Source organism: Nestor notabilis, unplaced genomic scaffold (genome assembly GCF_000696875.1).
Source record: "Nestor notabilis isolate BGI_N333 unplaced genomic scaffold, ASM69687v1 scaffold5162, whole genome shotgun sequence".
Taxonomy (NCBI): domain Eukaryota; kingdom Metazoa; phylum Chordata; class Aves; order Psittaciformes; family Psittacidae; genus Nestor; species Nestor notabilis.
The window spans coordinates 21,120-41,346 of NW_009918633.1; the positions used below are offsets into that span (position 1 = coordinate 21,120).

At 41.6% G+C, this 20,227-nt stretch overlaps 1 protein-coding gene across 1 annotated transcript; it reads left to right on the forward strand.

Moving 5' to 3' along the window:
• Window positions 1-4,916: 4,916 nt before the first annotated feature.
• Window positions 4,917-16,200, forward strand: FAM124A (family with sequence similarity 124A; the record flags this gene model as incomplete). Its single annotated transcript, XM_010009807.1, has 2 exons — window positions 4,917-5,656; window positions 15,397-16,200. Coding segments are annotated over 2 exons (1,544 nt in total), but the record flags the coding sequence as incomplete, so codon positions are not given.
• Between the last annotated feature and the right edge of the window lie 4,027 nt (window positions 16,201-20,227).

A 20,227-nucleotide genomic window follows, 5' to 3' on the forward strand; every position in this document is an offset into this window, starting at 1 on the left:
GAGCTTGAGGTGGTGTGCAAAGCGGGGCATGCTGAGAAGCACATTATCCTCCAGCCCTGCATTTGTCAGATACCATTAAACAGCAGGAAAAGAGAATGGAGGAGGTGGTGAACCTGTCACATCCTGCTTGTTCAAAAGATTATTGATGATGCATAATTCATCAGAGCATGACCTAGCAGTGGGTTCTGCTGCCAGAGGTGTCCAGTTGCTACTTCTGTTGCAGCTGCCCATAAAATGATGCTCCTTGTTTATGAAAATAACCTCTGTCTTTCTGTCTGCTCATGAGCCTTTCAATTAGTACATCTAAACCAGTCAGTCTTGCCTTGGACTCAGATAAAATGTGAAGGTCCTGCTCAGTGAGAAATGCTATCATCTTAACATTTCTTTGTGTTTTGGAATAGGACTGAAATAGGGAAATGTTAACATTTTCTTTGCAAGAGAAATCTTGGGAAGTTTCCTTTATGAAATATTGTAGTGCTTTTTTTCTGACATTATTTATACAGTGAATTCATTCCCACAGTTAAAATATTTTTATTTATTAACAATGAACAAAATACGGTCTGTAATGTTCGGTTTGAATTATTTCGGTATTCCCTGATAGCAATTATTTCCTGAAAATTAAGTAGAAATGGGAGCTGCAGTTCAGGTGCTTGGTGCATTCGCTCTGACCCTCTCCTATTGCCTGATTTACATCTCCTGTAGTGCATCATGCAGTTTGGTCACATGAAATGTGAAATCTTACTGCCTGATGCAGTGATAAAGAAAGCTAGTCTGTATGGTTTAAGACTGGTTCAGGCACTGGTTCCCATGAAGCAGCCTGCCACAGCAAGAAAATGGAAGTTGGTATGCAAGTCAGCTAAAAAAATACTGATGTCAATGTACTGATGTAGGTTGAATACTTCCTTTGAGTTTCCCAGATAGAAGATTAAATATGTAGGTGGCTGGAAAATTGAAAATATCAGCAGATTTTGGAAAGCCACTTTCCCATGCACAAATTGGAGCTGGGATCCAGTCTGCCCAAAATCTCTCTTCGCCATACGCTCTGTCCTAGCTCACATGCTTACCAGGTTTGCCTAACCCCGTGTGTAAAATGCAAGAGGGAGACTTCTCTAACCTAGGGCTATTCAGGTGGCATGGGAGAAGACTGCTCATTTCTTCTAGCAACATTTTGCTCCTTATCTGGTTTAATGTAAAATGCATATATACTCCTGGGAGAATGAGTTGTAGCTGCAGTTCCCTGTACCTCCAGATGAGCCCAGCTGCTTCCCAACTGGTAGGGTTGCTGACCTGAAATGACACCTGCTTGTGCCTGCTTTGGGCCAGGAGCTCTGCCTTCCTGGCCAGCTGCAGCAAGGATGGTATTACCAGATACTGGAATCCTTACTCACCTCTCAGGGGTGGTGGCTGAAGGGAGCAGAGCACTTGATCCACTGCTTCCCACTTCACCCTGGTGTCACCAGATCACCACTGTTGTCATAGCCCTCTTGCTAGGCACCTCTGGCCGGGGGAGGACTGGGCAGCTTTAGATGCCATGACAGTTGTCTTCTGAAGGCACCACTGTTCCCTACAGAGTAAGGGGAGGGAAAAAAAGTATTGGGAATGCAAGATCATCCTCTGCAGGTTTTTCAGAGACAGCAGCCTAGCAGGGAACATAGGCAACCAGGCTAGACAGACAGGTACCTGTCCTGCCTGGCCTCAGGACAAACCAGCTTGAATTTCAGTGAAGTCATACGAAATGAGGCAGCTGCCGCAGACAAACATGACAGCACCCATTGCTTTCTGCCAGATTATCTTTCTGATTAAAAGATCCTGTTTTCCCAAGCAGGGAAAACAGGGGAGGAAGAACCACAGGGTAAGGCTGATATTCTGCTTTACAGGGTTTTCTGTTTTCCCCACTCAGCAATATTGCATCAGTGACAAAATAAAAACAATATGTAGAGAAGGACACATCCAAAGCCCTATCATAAAATGCCCAGCCACCTTCTGCTCCCAGCTTTAGGATCATCAAGTGTGACAGCCCTGCAGCGTTTGGGCTCACAGTTTGATTTAACCTCTCCTGGGTTGTTAATACTGACTAACAGAGGAGTAGAAAATTTAGAATTGTAAAATACTCTTTCAATCCTGGTAGCAATTACCTCTTAGCAATGTTAGTGCTTTGCCAACGCAAAGAGAACTAATCCCCTTCTGTCATAGGACAGAAAAAAATGTAAAAGCTGTGAGAACTGTGGAGCTTATTTTCAAATAGATGCCTCAGCATTTTGATATTTTCTGTGGGATTAACTAGTAACACAGGAAGGCTAATACATATGCAGAGCTTTCGTTTGCTTCTGTGACAATTTGCCACGGGCAAATTGAACTGTGTAATGAGAAATGGTGTCGTTTCCCCCCTTCCTTGTCGGTTGAAGCAAAAAGACTTGTTAGTAACATAGAAACAATTTGCAACTTATCATCACTTCAGGGGAAGTTTCTCTTAGGTCCTTGCCTCATATTTCTGCTTTTCTTATGTTTCTCATTTTCTTACCAAAACAGAAAAAGGCTGCCATTTTATAAGCACAGAAGCCACATAATGAAAGGTGTTAGTGTTGCAGTAAAAGCATCTTTACTAACATAAAATACATACTGAAGCTTTTTCTGTACTGATTTGTTACACTTTTTCCCCTTCATAATGGTTGCTTCTAGCTCAAAAAAAAAAGGTGATTTGCTCTGCTGTACATATAACCCTAGCTCCTAAGGATGTGCTATGCTCTGGTGCTCTGCTGAGACTGGCTCTGCAAGCATCTGGTACTGGTGGGCACAGGCAGTGATGGATGCAGAATACTAATGCTGGGTCTGGCTCCCACAGGGCTCCACTTTTGAAAGATGCTTTAGCCATTCAGTGTCCATGCACCATGCTGAGCAACAGGAGGGTAGAAAAGCCATGCTCAGGGACTCTTTTTCTCAATGCAGAGCAAGCCGACAGATATGACGGCTCTTTGCTTCACACTTTTGTGCTTAGGCTTCTTTCAGAGCTGCAGTCATTTATATGCACAAATATCAAGTCTGTCACTTGTTGCAGGCTTTGATAGCATTTGTGTAACAAAGGAATCAGAGAGAGAAAAGAGTGGAACATCTTCCATTCCAGCCTTGGAAAATGAATGACTGCATAGCTATAGCAATTGCTTGCTTTCTGGTTTTATTAGATCGCTGTCCTCTGCAATTTGTTTCCCTTCCTGTCCTGCTGTCCTGCGTAAGGGACCGTGAGAAGACCTCCCCATACACCCCCTTTTTCTTTCTTCCACACTTTGACTATCCACAGGGAATATCTCAAAGAATTACCTACCAGTAACAATTGCCACAGTAAAGCTTCTTGCTGTATAATGACACAGATCATTTTTTCTTCATTTTTTTTCTTCCATTAACCATCTGACAAAGTCATTTCACATCACCCATTTCATGCAGAGATACAAGAACTCTGATGTAACTGTATTTTTATTATCTACTTGCTTTTTCTATATCTGCCCAAGGCAAAATGCTTGCTGTTTGCTCTGCATGCCATATCTTTCTGCAGTTTCTAAACTGAGGCTGATGGTATGTTTACCAGTCATCTCTGGAAACCTGTGCAGTTGCATCTAGCTTTGCTCTGGATCTTGCAGCTATTCTGTATTGAAAGACAACTAAAATACACTACTTGTGTAATGCTGCTTTTCCATTAAAACAATTGCTGAATTATCACAGGAATGTTATTCTGATGCCAGGAAGGAGGAGGGAGAGGTTCATACTGATTGCCAATAGCAGGGGAAACAGCCTGCGAGACAATCCCCCTATAAAATGTGGTCTGCACAATGAAAAGCCTGGGAAGCCTTTCTAAGGCTTTACGCATTTAGGCTTTGTGCCCAGGCTCAGGGTCTCAGACATGGAGGTGGTTTCAGAACACCACACAGGGGAAACAACTTCAGAAAAAATATCCAGATTACCTGGATAATTTATTAAGCTGTTTTGGGCATCCATTCACATGCAACTTTATTGCTATGACACTCCAGCAGAACAGAAGTGACAATTTCTCCCCTGCCCTCCAACCAGCTGTTGCTCTGCTTCTGACCTATCAAAGAGGTTTCAGGGACAGCAACAGATAGAATCCCTGTGAACATTCCCAAGGCTAACTAGTGGGTTCTTTTTCTCCCCTGAGTAAGTGTAATTTTTTGTGCTTCCTGTTCTTACCAGTCTTCCCTAATCTTATAAAAGCCTTATAGTCTTGATGGTCTGAAGATATAAACAGTGAAGGATTTGTAGAGACAAGTAATATATTTTCCTGAAGAAGGACTTGTGTGCCTGAAGGGTTGTCTGATTTTTTTTCCCAACTGTATCAGTTGGTCTAATAAAAGATATTACCTCTCCCTACAAACTTTGCCTTACTTATTAAATAGTTGCCTCCAGGACACAGAACACTCTTAACTGGGTGGAAAACTCCATCGTCAAGGTGATAGAGCAGAGTTCAGTGGTGTGATTTCCATGCCCAGAGCCAATTGGCACATACTAAACCAAGGTGGGATGAACACTGTCCACCCTGATCATTCCACACATCATTAGTGTCCCTTCCTCCCTGACTCTACGCCAGTATTTTTGTCTTTTCTACCTCTCAGCTGTGTGGAGCAGCTCTTTTCTAACACAGAAGCACACACTGGTTAACGTCTTCTGGATGCTACCTAAGTAGAAAGAGCAGCTTTTATGGTATGCTTGATGAAACTTCTGTCTTCTCACTATTTTCTTGGTTGCCATGTCTCTGCACATTATTTTTAGTTTGAGCTTCGAGGTGAGCTTGAAAGACCTGGAAAAAAAGTCTGGTGTGACCATGTTGACCTTTTCTGCTTTAAGCATCATGTAAATGTTGACAATTTGCCTTCAAATCTTAAAGGCTATTTTTCTTTTTATCCTCTCAGGTGAACTCTCGGTGGAAGGTATACAAGACCCATTCCTTGTTAGTGTACATATTATCACAGACCCAGGTGAATCCAAGACTCTTCAGCAAGCCATTGATAAGCTTCTAGCCTGGATCCATCCAGACCTCCAGCTGTTTCGAGTCTCAGAAAGACGAGCACCCAAGAAGCACAGGAAGCCAGGTAAGGCTGGTGTTTCTCAGCCAGCCCTTGCCATCATTCTGTTTCTGCAGGAAGAATATGGAGAAGAACCAATCTTGCAGCTCCACAAAACCTTTCAGCGGCCACCTTGGCATTACCACCACACAGAGCAAGTGCATGGGAAGTTCCTCCCTTACATGCCATGCAGCCAAGACTTTTACACTCTGGCTCCAGAGACTCCTCTGTGGGCCATTCGCCCAGTGCACTACGGGAAAGAAATCATCCGCTTCACTATATACTGCAGGAGTGAAAACTTTGCTGACATTTTGAAGTTGTACGAGTTAATACTGAAAAGACCAGTATGTCAGAAAAAAGCAGATTTCTGTGTTTTTCCTGTCTATTCAAACGTGGAAATAGACATTCAGTTTTCTTTAAAAAAGCTTCCAAAGGGCCAGGTGCCAATGCCAACAGAGTCAGCGGTGCTGGAGTTCAGAGTAAAAGATGTGGGGCAGCTTGTGCCTCTCTTGCCCAACCCTTGCAGCCCCATCAGTGAAGGCAGATGGCAGACAGAAGACCACGATGGAAATAGGATCCTTTTGCAGGTAAGTCCAGCACACAGGGGGAAAAAAACCGCATTTATTGGTTTTGTGCAGGAAAGCTTAACTGCAGTGGCAGCCACAAAAGAAGGCTTTTTTTGGTTTTAGTTTACCCTAGGAGAAAGAGCCAGGAAAGCACCACTAAGGAAGAACTTGAAACCTCTTTCTCTGTGTGTAAAATCAGGAAAGAAGTGATGATACTATCCAGATATCAGCCAACCTCAGTTTATGCAAAGAGTGATGTGAGATGAGGTAGCTGTTTAAAAGAATGAGGAGAGAAGGAATTATGAGCCCCAGTGGAGAAATGATGGCTGATGGGTGTAGTTTTATAAGAAATATGGGCACAGAACTGACAGGGGTTTATAAAATAGCTCTCAGTTATGAGTTGTTTTTTTAGTACTTTTTTATGGAAGACAAGCAGAATTCCTGATGGTACTCATTATTTTCTAGCATCACAGGGAGACAAACTGCATCTCTCCTTTGCACAGCGATTATCAGGATGGGTTGAGAGGTGGTGAAGGAAAAGAAATGCACCCTGAAGAGCAGCCTGAGAGAGGCATTCACACAGACTCTGCTTTTGAACTAATCTCAAATGCTCGTAACCATGTTCTGAAAGAGAGTTTATTTGTTAAGACATCTGTAGGCACCATCTCTGGGCAATGTAGCAGCATGCTCTGCTTCGCTACACCACATCCAAGGGAGATAAAGGAGATAACAAGCAGCAAGCTTTTAATAGCTGCCTGCCCTGCAGAGAGGCTATCTGTGGCAAACCAGAGCCACAGATTGTGCATTCCCCCACTGCAGAGGAATTTATTGCTGCTTACGGTTCAAATCAAGGCGCGCAGATCCTCACCGTTGGAAGGCTGTTGTTCAGATTTCAAAGAGTAGTACTTTTTTCAGAGTGAATTGCATTCATGAAGCTTGTCAGATTGTCTGACCTGGTTTCTGTGGAAGAGGCATTGTGTGTGCATCCTTCCGCTGCATGGACCACCCAGTGTTCAGAGAAGTGTGTCCTCCCCCTTGCAGCACAGTTCCTCTGGGTTTGTAGCTCCTGGGACTGAAAATCCAGGTACAAGGAACATCTGTGCTCTCGTGAGTTCTGTGCAGGTGGTGGTGAAACCTTTCAATGCCACTTGGCAGATGCCACCCACAGAGACACCCCATGCCAGAGCTGAACAGCACATGTGTAGGGCTTAGGAGGCAATTCAGCTTTCCTTCCCATCTGCCAAGACAGTCCCCAGTTTGTCAGGGTTGCTGCTTGCATTGTGTTAGACTGAGATAACTTGTAAACTTAAGTTTACAAAAGCCATCACGAAACTTCTGCACAGCAAACACACTCACCTACATCCCCTTTTCCCTGTTCTTTTTCAGGTTTCTGCTATGTGATACAACTTTGGTTAATGGGATCTTGCACTGGTGAATTGAAGGGAAGGGTAAAAAACCCTCTAAAACTATAAGGCTTCTAAATAAGGCTTTTGATGTCAAAGCAGCAAATTTTCAGAAGTGACAGGTGCCAGGCAGGACAGAGATAAGGTGATACTTGTCAAGCAGCAGGCTGAAGTAAACCCTGCAAAAAGCATCAGAATAAGATTTTACCTGTATGCACCAAAAGAGAAGAGCAAAAGCCTGCTAAGCATGGCCTCCAAGTGCAATTATTTTTCATTTCTGTTTTCACTGAGGATGATGATACGGAACATGAGGGCAAAATGACAAATAAGAATGAAGTTACAGAACGGAAAATTACCGCATTGGAAGTGCAGAGAAGCAAAAGTTTCATATATGCAAAATGCAGGAGTGGGGAGGTTGTGGGTAAGAATGGGAAAGCTTTGTTTCCAGGTTACATGATTGTAAGGTCACTAATACTAGGTCCTGGTATATATGTTTTAAACAAGTTTATACAATCAGAAATGGAGTTCTAAAAACTGGAGAGGAAATGTCCTGTTCATACCCAGATGACTACAAGTCACCAATGTAACACAGCCATGAAAAGAAAAGTGCAGTCTCTGGTGTGTACTGGAGTCAGTATCCCCCAAGGAGTTGTGTCACTGCACAAGTTCACACGGGCCTCACCTGTCTTCAGCCCAGAGCTGCAGAAAGGTGTCTTCAGAGAGGTGCAAGTACAGGGAAGGACTCTCACCCTATACAGTGGAATGGAGAGACTGTCTCACAAATGGAAGCCGAAGAATAAAGTCATCTAAGGGAAGTTCCCATCTGAAAGGAGCTCTGACTGTGCTTGGAAAATATACCTGAAGGTTAAAGGCAGGAATGGGGAAAGGCCATTTCATTAAATGACTCTTCTAGTACAGGAACAAAATACTGTCAATAAATAGATTTAAGTTGGCAGTTGTAGATGTTGATGGCCAACTACATAACAGCCACTCAGCAACTGAAAACAGGTTAATGCCTTAACTCAAGACAGGATGGTCAGTTAAGGAAAAGGGATTATATGATAGGATCACAGGTTATAGGAAATACTGAATTTGGTGATCCATGGACTCCTTATATTCTTTATTCTTACATTCTTTTAACTCATTCTGAGTTCAAAACAATCATAGTATCTACCTTTTAAAGTAACCTTTGACTTCTTATGGAGTGCTGCTATTAATGTTATCAGTGCCAGTGTTGGTAATAATTTCCACTTCTTCCCATTTATATGAACCTGGACAATGACCTTCTAGTATTTTTCAGCCCACATATCAGTTGGCACTTAGTAATCATCAGAACATTTTTATTTATGACTGCACCATTTTACAGATTAAAATTACCAATTATACTCAAAATCATAGATAAACGTCCCTGTTAAATTACAGGCAGTGTTTAATGTTTGAAGTTTGAATATACCTCCATGAGCAGACTAACAAGATGTGACCTCTGTGTTTTTCTTGGTGTGATTACAGGGGCTTGGATACTTGCCAGCCAGATTGACCCAAGTTCTTAACTCATTTTGCAAATGCAATTACAAAGGGGCTTAGATAGAGTCAGTGCAAGAGAAAACATAGTTATTCATGGGCAGGATAAATCTATTTAATGCCACAGAACCTATTCCTTCACTTGCAAGGAATCTCTTCAAAATTATTTTGTCACAGTAGCTTTTCCATACTGGCAAGTTAGCTCCAAGGGTGCAGCTATATACCAGCTGAGGCAAAGGGTAAGTTTCAGTTGGCTTTAGCAGGAGCAAAGCCTAAGAGCATGTTTGCATCCTGCAGGAAGACACCAATACTGCTTCACTGGTGCTAAGCCCAGAAGGAGGGACTCTGGGGACCTCTCATCAGAGTAGTCAGAAGAATACATAAATAATGTAACTAAGAATGTACCATACAGTGCTATACTGAATATACTGCCAGTTTTATAGTTCTTGTCCAAATTCCTGGCAGCCTCTGGGCATAATCCGCTCAGAGACAGCTGAAGTGCTAATGAACTTGCACTCCTGGCAGTACAACGTTGGAAGCAGGAGAGGTTAATAACTGTTAAGACTGGCTTGGCCATGCATGTTTGGGAAGCAGGGATAGTAAGCAGAGAGAATAAAGTGAACAGATGGCTTCTTTAAATTATGAGAATGTCTTTGGATAGGGTGGGAAAAGTAAAATAACATTTTAGAAGAATTTCATATCTACTCTGTGTGAGGGGGGACATGCAGGCAAACTTGAGAGGAAGGTGGGCAAATGAGTATCTTGCCTTGGTAGTGACTCAGTGCTAAAGCATAAGACCTACTGCCATTTTACACCCCAAAAGGTACCTGAGCTATCCAGAAGTGTCCTGGCAGCTTAGACTCAGGACCTACAGAAGAGCTGTACCCTCCTGGAATGTCAGGCAGACACCTTAGGATATACCAGAATGTAACAAACACACCTATGTTCAGGCACCTGATTCATCCTGTAATGACCAATTTCTTGGTGAAATACCACCACCACCATCTTGAGAGCTTCCAGCTTTCTTGAATTAATAGTGCAGATAGGGCAGATCTGAACACAAAGAGGAAGAAAGGCAAGAAAAGCATCAAGGATGAGCAAGGGCTTCTTTACAGAAATTAATTTCAGTTTCCTTTGAAACTGCTGGAAAGGGCAAACTTTTGGACTAAAAATTGATTGAGTCAAGGGAGGGGCCTTAAGATGATTTAAGTAATCTGTAAGTCTAATATTAGCCTCCTGTTTCTGAAAATTATCTACTCTATTTTCCCTTTCATTTTAGTGCTGTAGGTGTTTGGTTCTCCTCAGTGTTAATGATTGGAATGGAGGGTTGGGCACAGCAAATCTGTCACTAAGATAGGAGGACATTTTTTCTTATTGATTTTCTTCATCCTAAAGGTACTTTGTCTTTTCTGTTAGCACAGTTGTGTTTCATGGCAGAGTAAGGTATCTGATGACTCTATACATTCAACAAAACCTCTTGAGAGTTAATATATTTAACATCACAAGGCACCCACCTGTTCTAACTTTGTAAACACCGTACATGCTGCTTTATAAGTATGTTCAATTCAATTTTAAATCAAGTTTGTGCATTTTGCCTTCTGGTATGTTGCCCTTCTGAATACATTTTGCCTTTCAATTAAGGCTTGCTATGGTGATACTAAGGACTGACCTCTGCCCCTTTTTCTTGTGTTGATATTTCCTCCCTGGATCAATCCCAGTAGTTTTAATGCAATTAAGCACATTGCATTCTTGTTGCATTCTTGTTGAGCAAGGCAAGCAAAATAGGAGCTCGAGATGGTGATGTCATTGCTGTGCTAGCTGGGTTCTGACCTCAGCGGAGCCTTGCTGGCAATGCTTACTGCAGATAATGCATAATGAGATCACTATCTGCTTTCTGAAAAAGCAGATAACGTAAATAGACTGCAGGAGCACTCACGGATTTTTTATGTCAGGCATAGGCAGCCCAGGTGAAGTCAAAAGTGCCTTTTTGTGAGGTTCACCACAGGTTGTTTATGGCGTTCCTGGATATTCGTCATGAAATTCTTCTGCAGCCCATTGTGATATACAAAGACTCTAAATCCCTCCAGGCTTCACAAAGATTTGTGCAGAGATTATAAATGAGCAGCAGATTAGCATCAGATGAAAAAATCTCTTCTGTTAGAGAGCTAATCTGCTCAGTCAATGGCCGGCTTTGCTGTGCATGTTTGAGGCGAGGTCTGACAAATCTCCCTGTATTTGGAGTTTCAGTCAAAATCAACGTGTCAGTTTGCATCGAGTCTTTGCCCTCTCCTATGGCTGACCCTCTCTCTGGCATCTCCACCACACTTGTGCCTGATGCAGGCAAGGCAGTCCCATGCTCCCATGGCAGCGCTGCCAGGCTGCAGCAAAGTAACAGGCAGTGCAGAAAACAAGCTGTGAGAAGGCTGAAGATAAGGACTTAAAAAAGAAAAGAGTTCAGAAAATTAAAACAGATGTAACTTCTTCCAAAGCCAAAGGCAGAATTTAGGAGGCAGGAGAAGGCTGTTCTGCTGAAAGAGTAGCTGCATGTGCATCACAGTGTCCTCAAGGTACAAAAATAGGTCTTGCTGTTTTCAGCATCCCATGTGCTGTTTTCACATCCCATGGCACAAAGGGCAATGAAAGATTAGCATCTCTCACTTGCTTGTCAGGGTTTCTCTAGTGAGCAGACACATCTGGAAATGCAGTTTGAACTTTGTGGGACTGTCAGGTGCTGTAAGGTTAAAACGAAGAGGAGTGATCACTCAAACACACAGACTGAACACAGCTCTCCATTTGCCATGCCAGGGTGATACAAGGGAGCACAGCTAAATCGCTGAATCCTTTCTGTGACCTCTGACAAGTTACAGAATGTAGATATAGAAAAGTCTTATTAGTCCACATAATCCAGTTCTCTGCAATATAGGATTACCCTGTAATCTTTATTCACTAGTATTTCATGAGATAGATAGAGCTTCTAACACCCTATCTGTAGTGCAGTTGTGCAGTCTGATATTCTCACAGTCAGGAAAGTCATCAGTTATGTTGCTTTAAGATGAAAATATTAAAAAAAAAATCTCCCTTTATTATTTCCCCTTTCTGCTCATATCATGAAGAGCAGCATTGGAAAATAGGTCTTCTGAATTATAATACATCTAAACGTAAAAGGACTGAGGTTAGCAATTCCTCCTGTAAACAGAGTTGTTCAGAAAGAAGCTGTGTTAGTGATGCCTCTTGGCCTACGCTTCAGGCAGACATCCTAAGGGGGGCAGGTTGTACTTGTTTCTTTCTCCTTGCTGATCCACCATTACCTCCTTCCAGGCCAACTGGCCTTGACCAGGAGCTGTGACCCAGGAGCAGGAATAACAGCAAATACTTTGTATAAAATGAAATGCTCCTATCCATCCAAAGGAACTCAAAATTTAGATAACTAAATAACTAAATTTAGATAAATTTAGAACACTGAAATAGATGATAGAGCTCAAAACAACTATTCTTGCGTCTGTGCTTTATTCCCAAAGACTTTACCTGTATTAATAAATTAAACATGTCCAGGCACATGCCCAGACACTGAAATACCTGATACAGAGTGGCCTGTGCATGTGCTTGCAGGCCAGGCAAGATACAGCAGATACCTACTATTTGACAACTGAATCAGACCTAGTATCTCTCACTAATGGTGACCTGAGAGACCCAATTGAACTACCATATTTTTTAATGCATGTAAAAAAATTATGTCAACCAATAACAATAACAAATTACTACCATCACCTGCATGCATGACGCTTTTTACTAGTGTGCAAAATACCTCCTCTAAACATCTAAGCAAAATGAACACATGGGAGTTATCTCTGCAGGATTTGATTCAGCTCCAGATTGTAGACATCTAAACCTAACGTCTATCCAAGTATTTTTGTATCAGCTACAGTCTGCATTCTCACTGTAATCGATGGGTATGCACTCACTACAGTTCAAGGACCTAGGAAGTGATTCAGCTAACCAGACACAGGAATTTTCTTCAGGGAAGTTGAATTCCTCTCCAGATTCCATTGGCAGTATTAACTAGACAAATAAATCCTACCTGTGATGTCTGATGTCTATCTTATATACACATACCTCTCTCTTCACAGAGAAGGTAATCAGGTATTGGAACAGGCTTCCCAGGGAAGTGATGCAATCACCATCCCTGAAAGTGTTCACAAATGGCATAGATGAGGCCCTTAGTGACATGGGTTAGTGGTGGTCTTGGCAGTCCTGGGGTAATGGTTGGACTTGATGATCTTAAAGGTCTTTTCCAACCTAGTTGATTCTATGATTCTATATAGATATAAAGGTGCTGCCTACAGAACTCTCCCAGCTGCAAGTGTTGTGTTCTCAGGTGCATTTTTGTCCAGACTGTTACCAGCGCTTGTGCTCCCAAAGGCCTCCTTACCTTTACACAAACCAGAAGACTGTACTTGTTTGGATCCTTTCTTTGGATTTTGGTTTCTTTGGATGCTTGATCTACTAAATTATCAACTAAGTCTACAAAAACACAAGAATATAGCGTGAAAACAAGCCATGGTCAGTCAATCCATGATTTTCTCTCCAAGAGGTAGGAGAAGTGTTCTGGAGGTGTTTCCGTTGATCTCTTACTGACCAAGCATAATGGTTGAGTCCCTGTAATGTATCTGATACCAGTTACCACAGAGAAAAAAAATAGTACCTTTGGTTAATGCAGACAGAATGAGAAGTGGTTTCTTGTACAAACCTATCAAAAGTGTGTGATGATTTGGTTGTGTATTTTCAGCATATCATATTGTTATTGCTGGGTTAACCAAAAATGTCTTCAGTTAAGAACCAGCTGGCATTTTCTTCCAGTCACAAGCCTTTTATCTTGCTAAGTAATTTTTTCAACAAATTAACTCACATCTTCCATAAATAAAATAACGTTGTGTGCAGAGATCTAAAGTGATTTCTGGTTAACGTTTTGTTGACAACTTGACTCAATTTATTTGACTCTTGTATTAAATTTCTTATCAGTTAATGAAACTGCTACACTGCTGAGGTTAATTTCCCCATTATTTCATTTATTTCTTTGTGGCATTGAGGAAAATAGCTTATTATATTATACAGAAATAAATTATGAATTAACATACCTCATTACAGATACATTGGTGTATATATATTCATCTACAATGCCAAAATGAACTCCTATGGTTTGGCTGTCCTAGAAATCACCTCTATCTAGGCAATCATGGATAAGCAAAACAGTTTTTGCAGATGTGAAAATCCTTTTTTGCTTATGAAACCACTGCTATAAAAAAACAGAAGATGGTTATGACAGATCTGGGTCACTAAGACAATGTGATGTGCACTAGCAAGATGTTAGAAACAGCAATGTGTGGAGTCCTTTTAGAGACAGGCAATGCAAAGGATCTCATTGGTTACCAGGGTCTCATCCCTTTTTGTCATACCATATAATCTCTTTGGCAAAATGATCAAGCTCCATCTTTATCCATTACTTGCCCCAGAAGATTCTTCTACTTGTGTTGTGATTAGAAACTTTTTATTAGTTTGTGGTTCAGGTTTTTTAATGGATAGATTTTTTATTTTTTTTTCCTTGTAGCTGCATCTTGGTCAGTTTGAATTTATTCTTTTTCACATAGGCATCATTTGAGTCATGTGCAGCATTCTGGATGAGGCCTTAGCAGTGTTGTCTATAGTGCATTAATACATTTTTAACTCACTTGAGACTGCCCAGAATAATGTTTGTCACAGTCTTCATTTTAATAGCACATAGTGACTTAGATACCTAGTTCTTCCTCCTCTGTTGCTTCCAACTGACGAGTCCCATATACAAGATTACTGGGTATGATCTTGCACTTTGTTCCATTAGTTTCTGTCCCTTTTGTGACAGAAATCTAGCATTTTGTACTATGTAAGAAATTCCAGTAAGAAAAATTTAAATTAAACTTTTTAAAATTCAAACTTATAAAAGCTTTACTGAGATAAGTGCAATGATGAATAACCTTGTGATTGCTCAAACACTAGGGCCTCAGTTCAGTTGCCCACACGTAAGTGTCCATAGGATGTCCACCTGGCCTCCAGCTGCTTCTTGAGAAGGATGTTGGCACCCCATTTGTCACAGCTGCTGTCACTGTTCAAATGCTCAAGTATCTGGCAGGCAGACAACTGAATCCTGCCCTGGGGCTGAGATTCAGGTTAGGTCTTCACAGTCTAGGTGTCTACAAGCAAATAAGATGTCTGTGCTCAAAATCATTACAAGCTAGTTAATAGCAAGTTGGTTCTAGAGCACATTGCTCAGCTATCCAGATGTGAAAAAGAAAATGTGAAAGAGTTGAAAGAAATATTAAATTCCCATTGAGAAGACAGAGGATGAGGTTGCTCGCTAAAGGCTTTTTGACATTTCAGAGGAAAAAATAAAAGCATTTGCACCACAGTAAGGAATAAATGAGAAAGTATAATGATGGTAACATACGTATCCCAATTCTTCATTTTTGTTCTTCAGATGCCCGCTAAGGCACTGATGTTGGGAGACAGAATATGAATGAATCTGAACAAGTCAATAGGAAGTGAGAATTCCGAGCTAGTGTAATTCAGCCCGCAAGGCAGGGCTCCTCTACCATTTATTCTTGTTGTCTTCAGGGCTCCTTATGTAAATATTTGGGATTTTGGCAGAGTACTTTCTCTTGTTATTGAAGTGAAACATTTGCTGCAAGCATACTGAAGTCTGCTTCATAATTATTTGCAGTAACAACTCAGCAACAGAGACTTACGGTTGTAAGACTGCCAATTCTGTATTAATGTGATCTTCTTTTCTCCCTCTCCCGGCTGCAGCAAGCACGCAGTTGGTGTAGGAAGTCTGCAAAGCAGAACAAGCAACCACATCCATCTGTGTCAACAGATTCCTGCTTCACCACGCTGCCAGCCTTTCTTCCTCAGAGCCACCGGTCTGTCCCTGAACAACCAAAAGAAATGGGTCAAAACAAAGCACATCACACAAATGGCCTTGGTCATTATCTTGGTTTCTCCCAGCAGGACTTGAGACACAGTGGCCGAGGAGACTTCACACGCAGACGCAGCAGTGCCTCCAGCATTTCATGGTCATTTCAGCGAAGCAAGTCTCTGTTCTGCTTGCCCACAGTGAACTCCTCTTCAGCCTCAGAGACTTTTAATTTCAGTGAACCATTTCAGTTTTTAAATACTGGGTCACCTGCAGCTAGGTTAAAAACATGGAGATGCAGCCACAGGCTTAACATTGATGACTTAGAGGGTGCCCAGGAGACTGATGTAGACACAGGGATGAAGCTGTCCTTCTCAGACCTGTCTGTGGTCTCTGCATATTCTGCTCTTAATGGATTTTTCAGTGACTTGGAAGCCTCTCTTCCCCTACAGAAACAAACTGTCAGTAAGGCTAAACAGGCAGCCACCAGTGGAAGGCCTGTATCAGCCATGTGCAATACCTTTGAGTCAGTTGATGCTTCACTGCCTTCTCTTTCTGAATGGTCTTCCAGCTCATTCAAATCAGCATCTGTCTCCAAGCAGCACAAGCAGTCCTCAAGAGCAGCTCCTTGTTCTCTGGGTGATCATGGAAGTGTTTGCCCAGCTTCACCAGTTAATGAAGAAGAATTTTACATCTGAGATTTTTCTACTTTACACCTTCTAGGGCAAGTGTGTTCTACTTGTGAATGACAGCAGTGGGCCCACCTTGAGCTTGAAGGAAGTTTTTGCTCAGGAAAAAGCAATGCAACAGAGAATGCTAAATATGTGAAGAAAACACTCAGATCCCTCAGAGATGGGTGTCCCCAAACTATGTACAGTGAAGTAGTCTGAGCTTGCACCCTGTACCTTTGTACTGGAGGAGATGATCAGCACTGAGGCTTCTTCACAGCAGTGCAAGGTGGATGGTGGCTATGACTGACCCTTGGACGGGTGGTGAAGAAAATGCCAGAAGAGGCACATAATGATCCTTTTTTCATTTGCAGAAAAGGAAGAGTAATTTGTGACACCAAACTGCTTTAACTTTTCTGAGAAATTCCCTTAACTCAGGAAAGATGGAAGGAGAAAGGGGTCTTCTTTCTCTTTCACAAGTTCCAAAGGCAGCTCTAAGTGCAGCAGGTCCCAGTAGCACATCTCCAGTAGAGTCAGACAAGAAGTTTCCTGTGAGGACGCACACAGTTCTTTCTAATTTCTAAGAGCTGGGAGTGGTGAGGTGGGTGAGAAGATCATTCCTTCCCCAGGGAAGAAGAAGTTCCACTGTATCCATGCGTAGTCCAGGATGAGGAAAGTGCCAAAATGGGAAACCTTACAGAACATTTTCAACGCATATCCTTTCCAGCTGGAAGGGAGCCCTCTGGGCTATTGTCTGAACCCTGTGGATAGTGGTAACCCAAGTAACACTTACAATTCAGGCAGTACAGAGTTTACCTTTTTGGAATACAAATCAAGGAAGATAACCCATCATTTTTATACATTGCTACGTCACTAGTCCCAGATATATAGCAGCTCCTTATTTTTTAAGGGCTTGTTATTTTTCTGCTAAAAATAATTAATGCAGAAAGTTATTCTTCGTATTTCCAGTTCAAGCATACTTCTTTCTCAAATACCTCTCTCCAAAGGGAGAACAAGTCAAATTTTACTGGATTTTCAAGTAATTTTTTAAAGTACATGTTCTTGATAACTTGTTTTGCTCCAATTAATTTGGTATTAAAAGTAAGTTAAAAACTAAGTACTTTCACCAGGGTTTAAGTCATATAAACAGATTGCATCGTGAAGAGTTACATTTTTGGCAGAGGAGTGGCACTGATTGTAGCTCTGATCTAGCCAGTGAGAAAATGACATGTTAAAATGTGTATGTATAATACTGGATGAAAGCTATATACAGGTAGAGATGCTGAAGACTTGCCCTAATGGTATTGTGCTGGATGGAATAAAAATGAATTTGTGGAGAAAAAAATGCTTGCTGTATTATCAGGCAGTTTTAATCAGAAGAATTGCTGCTTTGGAGGAAAAAAATAAAATAAAATAAGCTCAAACATACTCTAAACAATCGCTACAAAAAATGGAACAGCTCCCCTGACTCATTTAAGTGAATATACAGTTTGTACAAACAGTTCTGGAAGGAAGCCTGGGGGAAATTGAGTACAGGTTTATAGGGGAGGAGGGGGAATTCCATTAAACCTGCACCCCCAAACCAGAAGAGGCCAGAGAGATCATCAAGACTCAGGATGCTCCTTCTCAAGGCTTTTTCCTTTTGCTGTCATTTTCTCCACACAGGGAAAAAGGCATCAGGCTGAAGTCCCAAGTCTCTTCTCTGTGACATGCTATCATAGCATGTACCAGAGGTAGACCTGGTCTTTTGTGCTAAAAGCTATAAAAGAACAGGAGATTACCAGCCTTCTCCCACTCTCCCAAAATGTTTAGGCTTACTGCAGTTTTGGGTAAACTGTTCTCTTAAGAAATGCCTGGAAACAGAAATAGCACCAGTCAAGGATTTGTCATGATGTGCATGTGTTTATCTCTCTATACTCTGTTCAGAGTCCACGCAGCCTTTCCTCTGACTTCCCTGGCCTTTTCGTCAAACCCCCTCTGAACACAGGAAGCCCAATTTATGCAAAGCTGTGCTCCACGGTATTGTTTGCACCCTGTCAAAGTATGTGTAAAACACTGTGAGGTCAGACCATCAGCTTTTTACATCAGCTTGCAGCTCACCATAGAAGCAGTGATGCCTAAGACAGTCAGGCTCCACAGCTTTAAACTTTTGATTCCTTATTTTCTGTCATATTCATGGTAGTACAAAAATAAATGATGAAATAGCATTGCAAATTTATGGGACAGCCATTTTATCTACACTAGTCATTCCCAGATATGACAATCAACAGGATAAATTCTGTTCAGATCTGTTAAAAATTATAGTATTCATTATTTGGGGGAAAAAAAAGCCTTTTCACAGTGTTTTAGTAACATAGATAACATTTGATCTGAACATGAAATCAAAAGCTGGTTTGAGCTGATGTATCTGCCTGATCCTGGCATTATGCCAGTATCCAGACTCCTGACAAAAGCTGACTGGGGCTTTTAATGAAGAGGAGGCAATGAAACATCTTTCTGCCTAGGGTTTGCCTCTGCAACAAGGGGTTCAGCACACCTGGGGGCTGTCTTCTGATGCAGCAGGAAGCACTGGTACTGCACCTCTAACAACAAGCACAGGGTAGCTCAAGTGTCAATCATGAGGCTCATGTGTGGCATTAACTGGCAGTTCCACAAGCATCTCAGCTCCACGTTAATCCTAATGGGAAGAAAGCCAAATGAGCTTTCATGGACTCTGAATTTGTGCTGTCTCCACTGGGTTTAATTGTTTACATTCATGGTGCTTGTAACCAAATTTTGCAATAACTGAGTGTCATACTATCAGGAAAACCAGAGATGATCGTGTACAGGAAACTTTCTGTCTATAATAAGGGAAGACAGAATTTGAAGAACCCAGGACAGTGTTTCACTGAAAGTAGGCTTTGTTAATTCTCCTGCCATTATTTAAGAAGGCGCTGATCTCTTCAGAGAACATGCACAAGTTTCATGGCATTTACCTACTGTTTTGGTTGAATTATGAACAACGTCATTTTAGAACTGAGGGTTTCCCTGAAATTTCTCTCCTTCTCACCCCAGAATGCATTGTTTCTGTGAAATAAAATAGAGATGAAAAGTCAGTTGCTCTTAACCTCCTACGTGTTCATTTATGAAGTACTGCAGACTCACTGACTGTTTAACTGGGCTTCAAAATGACTGCAGTGGCACAAGCTCTCCAGCTCTAGGCAGTGTGTGTCAGTGGGATAATTACAAAATAAACACAGCAAAAACATTTTTACGTTGGACTCAGCGTTGCCTCTGCAGACCAGATCTTTTGATTCTCACTGTGATGGTGTAAATCATTTGCTCCAGTAAAGCTGAATGATTAAATAGAAGCTGTGACACATATTGGTAATCTTGCATGTTTAAATCCCATCTTGGTTTGTTTCATGTATGGTGGTCTTCACAGAAGTCCTTTCCTCTTATTTCCATCAGTGTGTGGTGTTATCTATTATACATTTCTTTATTCCCATCATGTGACATGTCTGCATGTCAACATTACATTGTATATGCAAAGCTATGTAGGTTTGGCTTTGTTTAATTTTTATGGTTTTATGGTTGAACATTGTGGGTTTTATATATGTTTATATGGCAGTTACAGAGTCATAGAAACATCAGGAGTTGGAAGAGGCCTCTGGAGGTTGTCTAGTTCAAAGTCCCTGCTGAAAGAAGGCACAAAGTTTCTCAGACCTCAAAGCTTTGAAGTTAAATCAGTTTGTTCAGGCCTTTGTCAGGTCAGGTTTGAAAATATCCAAAGGTGGCAATTTCACGGCATCTCTAGAGAGTGTGTGCCAGTGCGTGCCAGTGCTTAGCCATTGTCATGGTGAAGAATTACATCCTAATCTGCAGTCAGGTTTTCCCATGTTTGAGCTTGTGGTCTTTCACTCTTGTTGTGTTTTGCTTTGTACCTCTGAGAAGCTCTGTCTCTGTCTTCTCTATAGACTGCCGTTGTTCCTACAGCCTCTTCTTGCACAGTATATGCTCTAGCTCCCTGATCATCAGAACTCTCCAGTTTGTCAATATCTCTATCATGGTGGGGAAC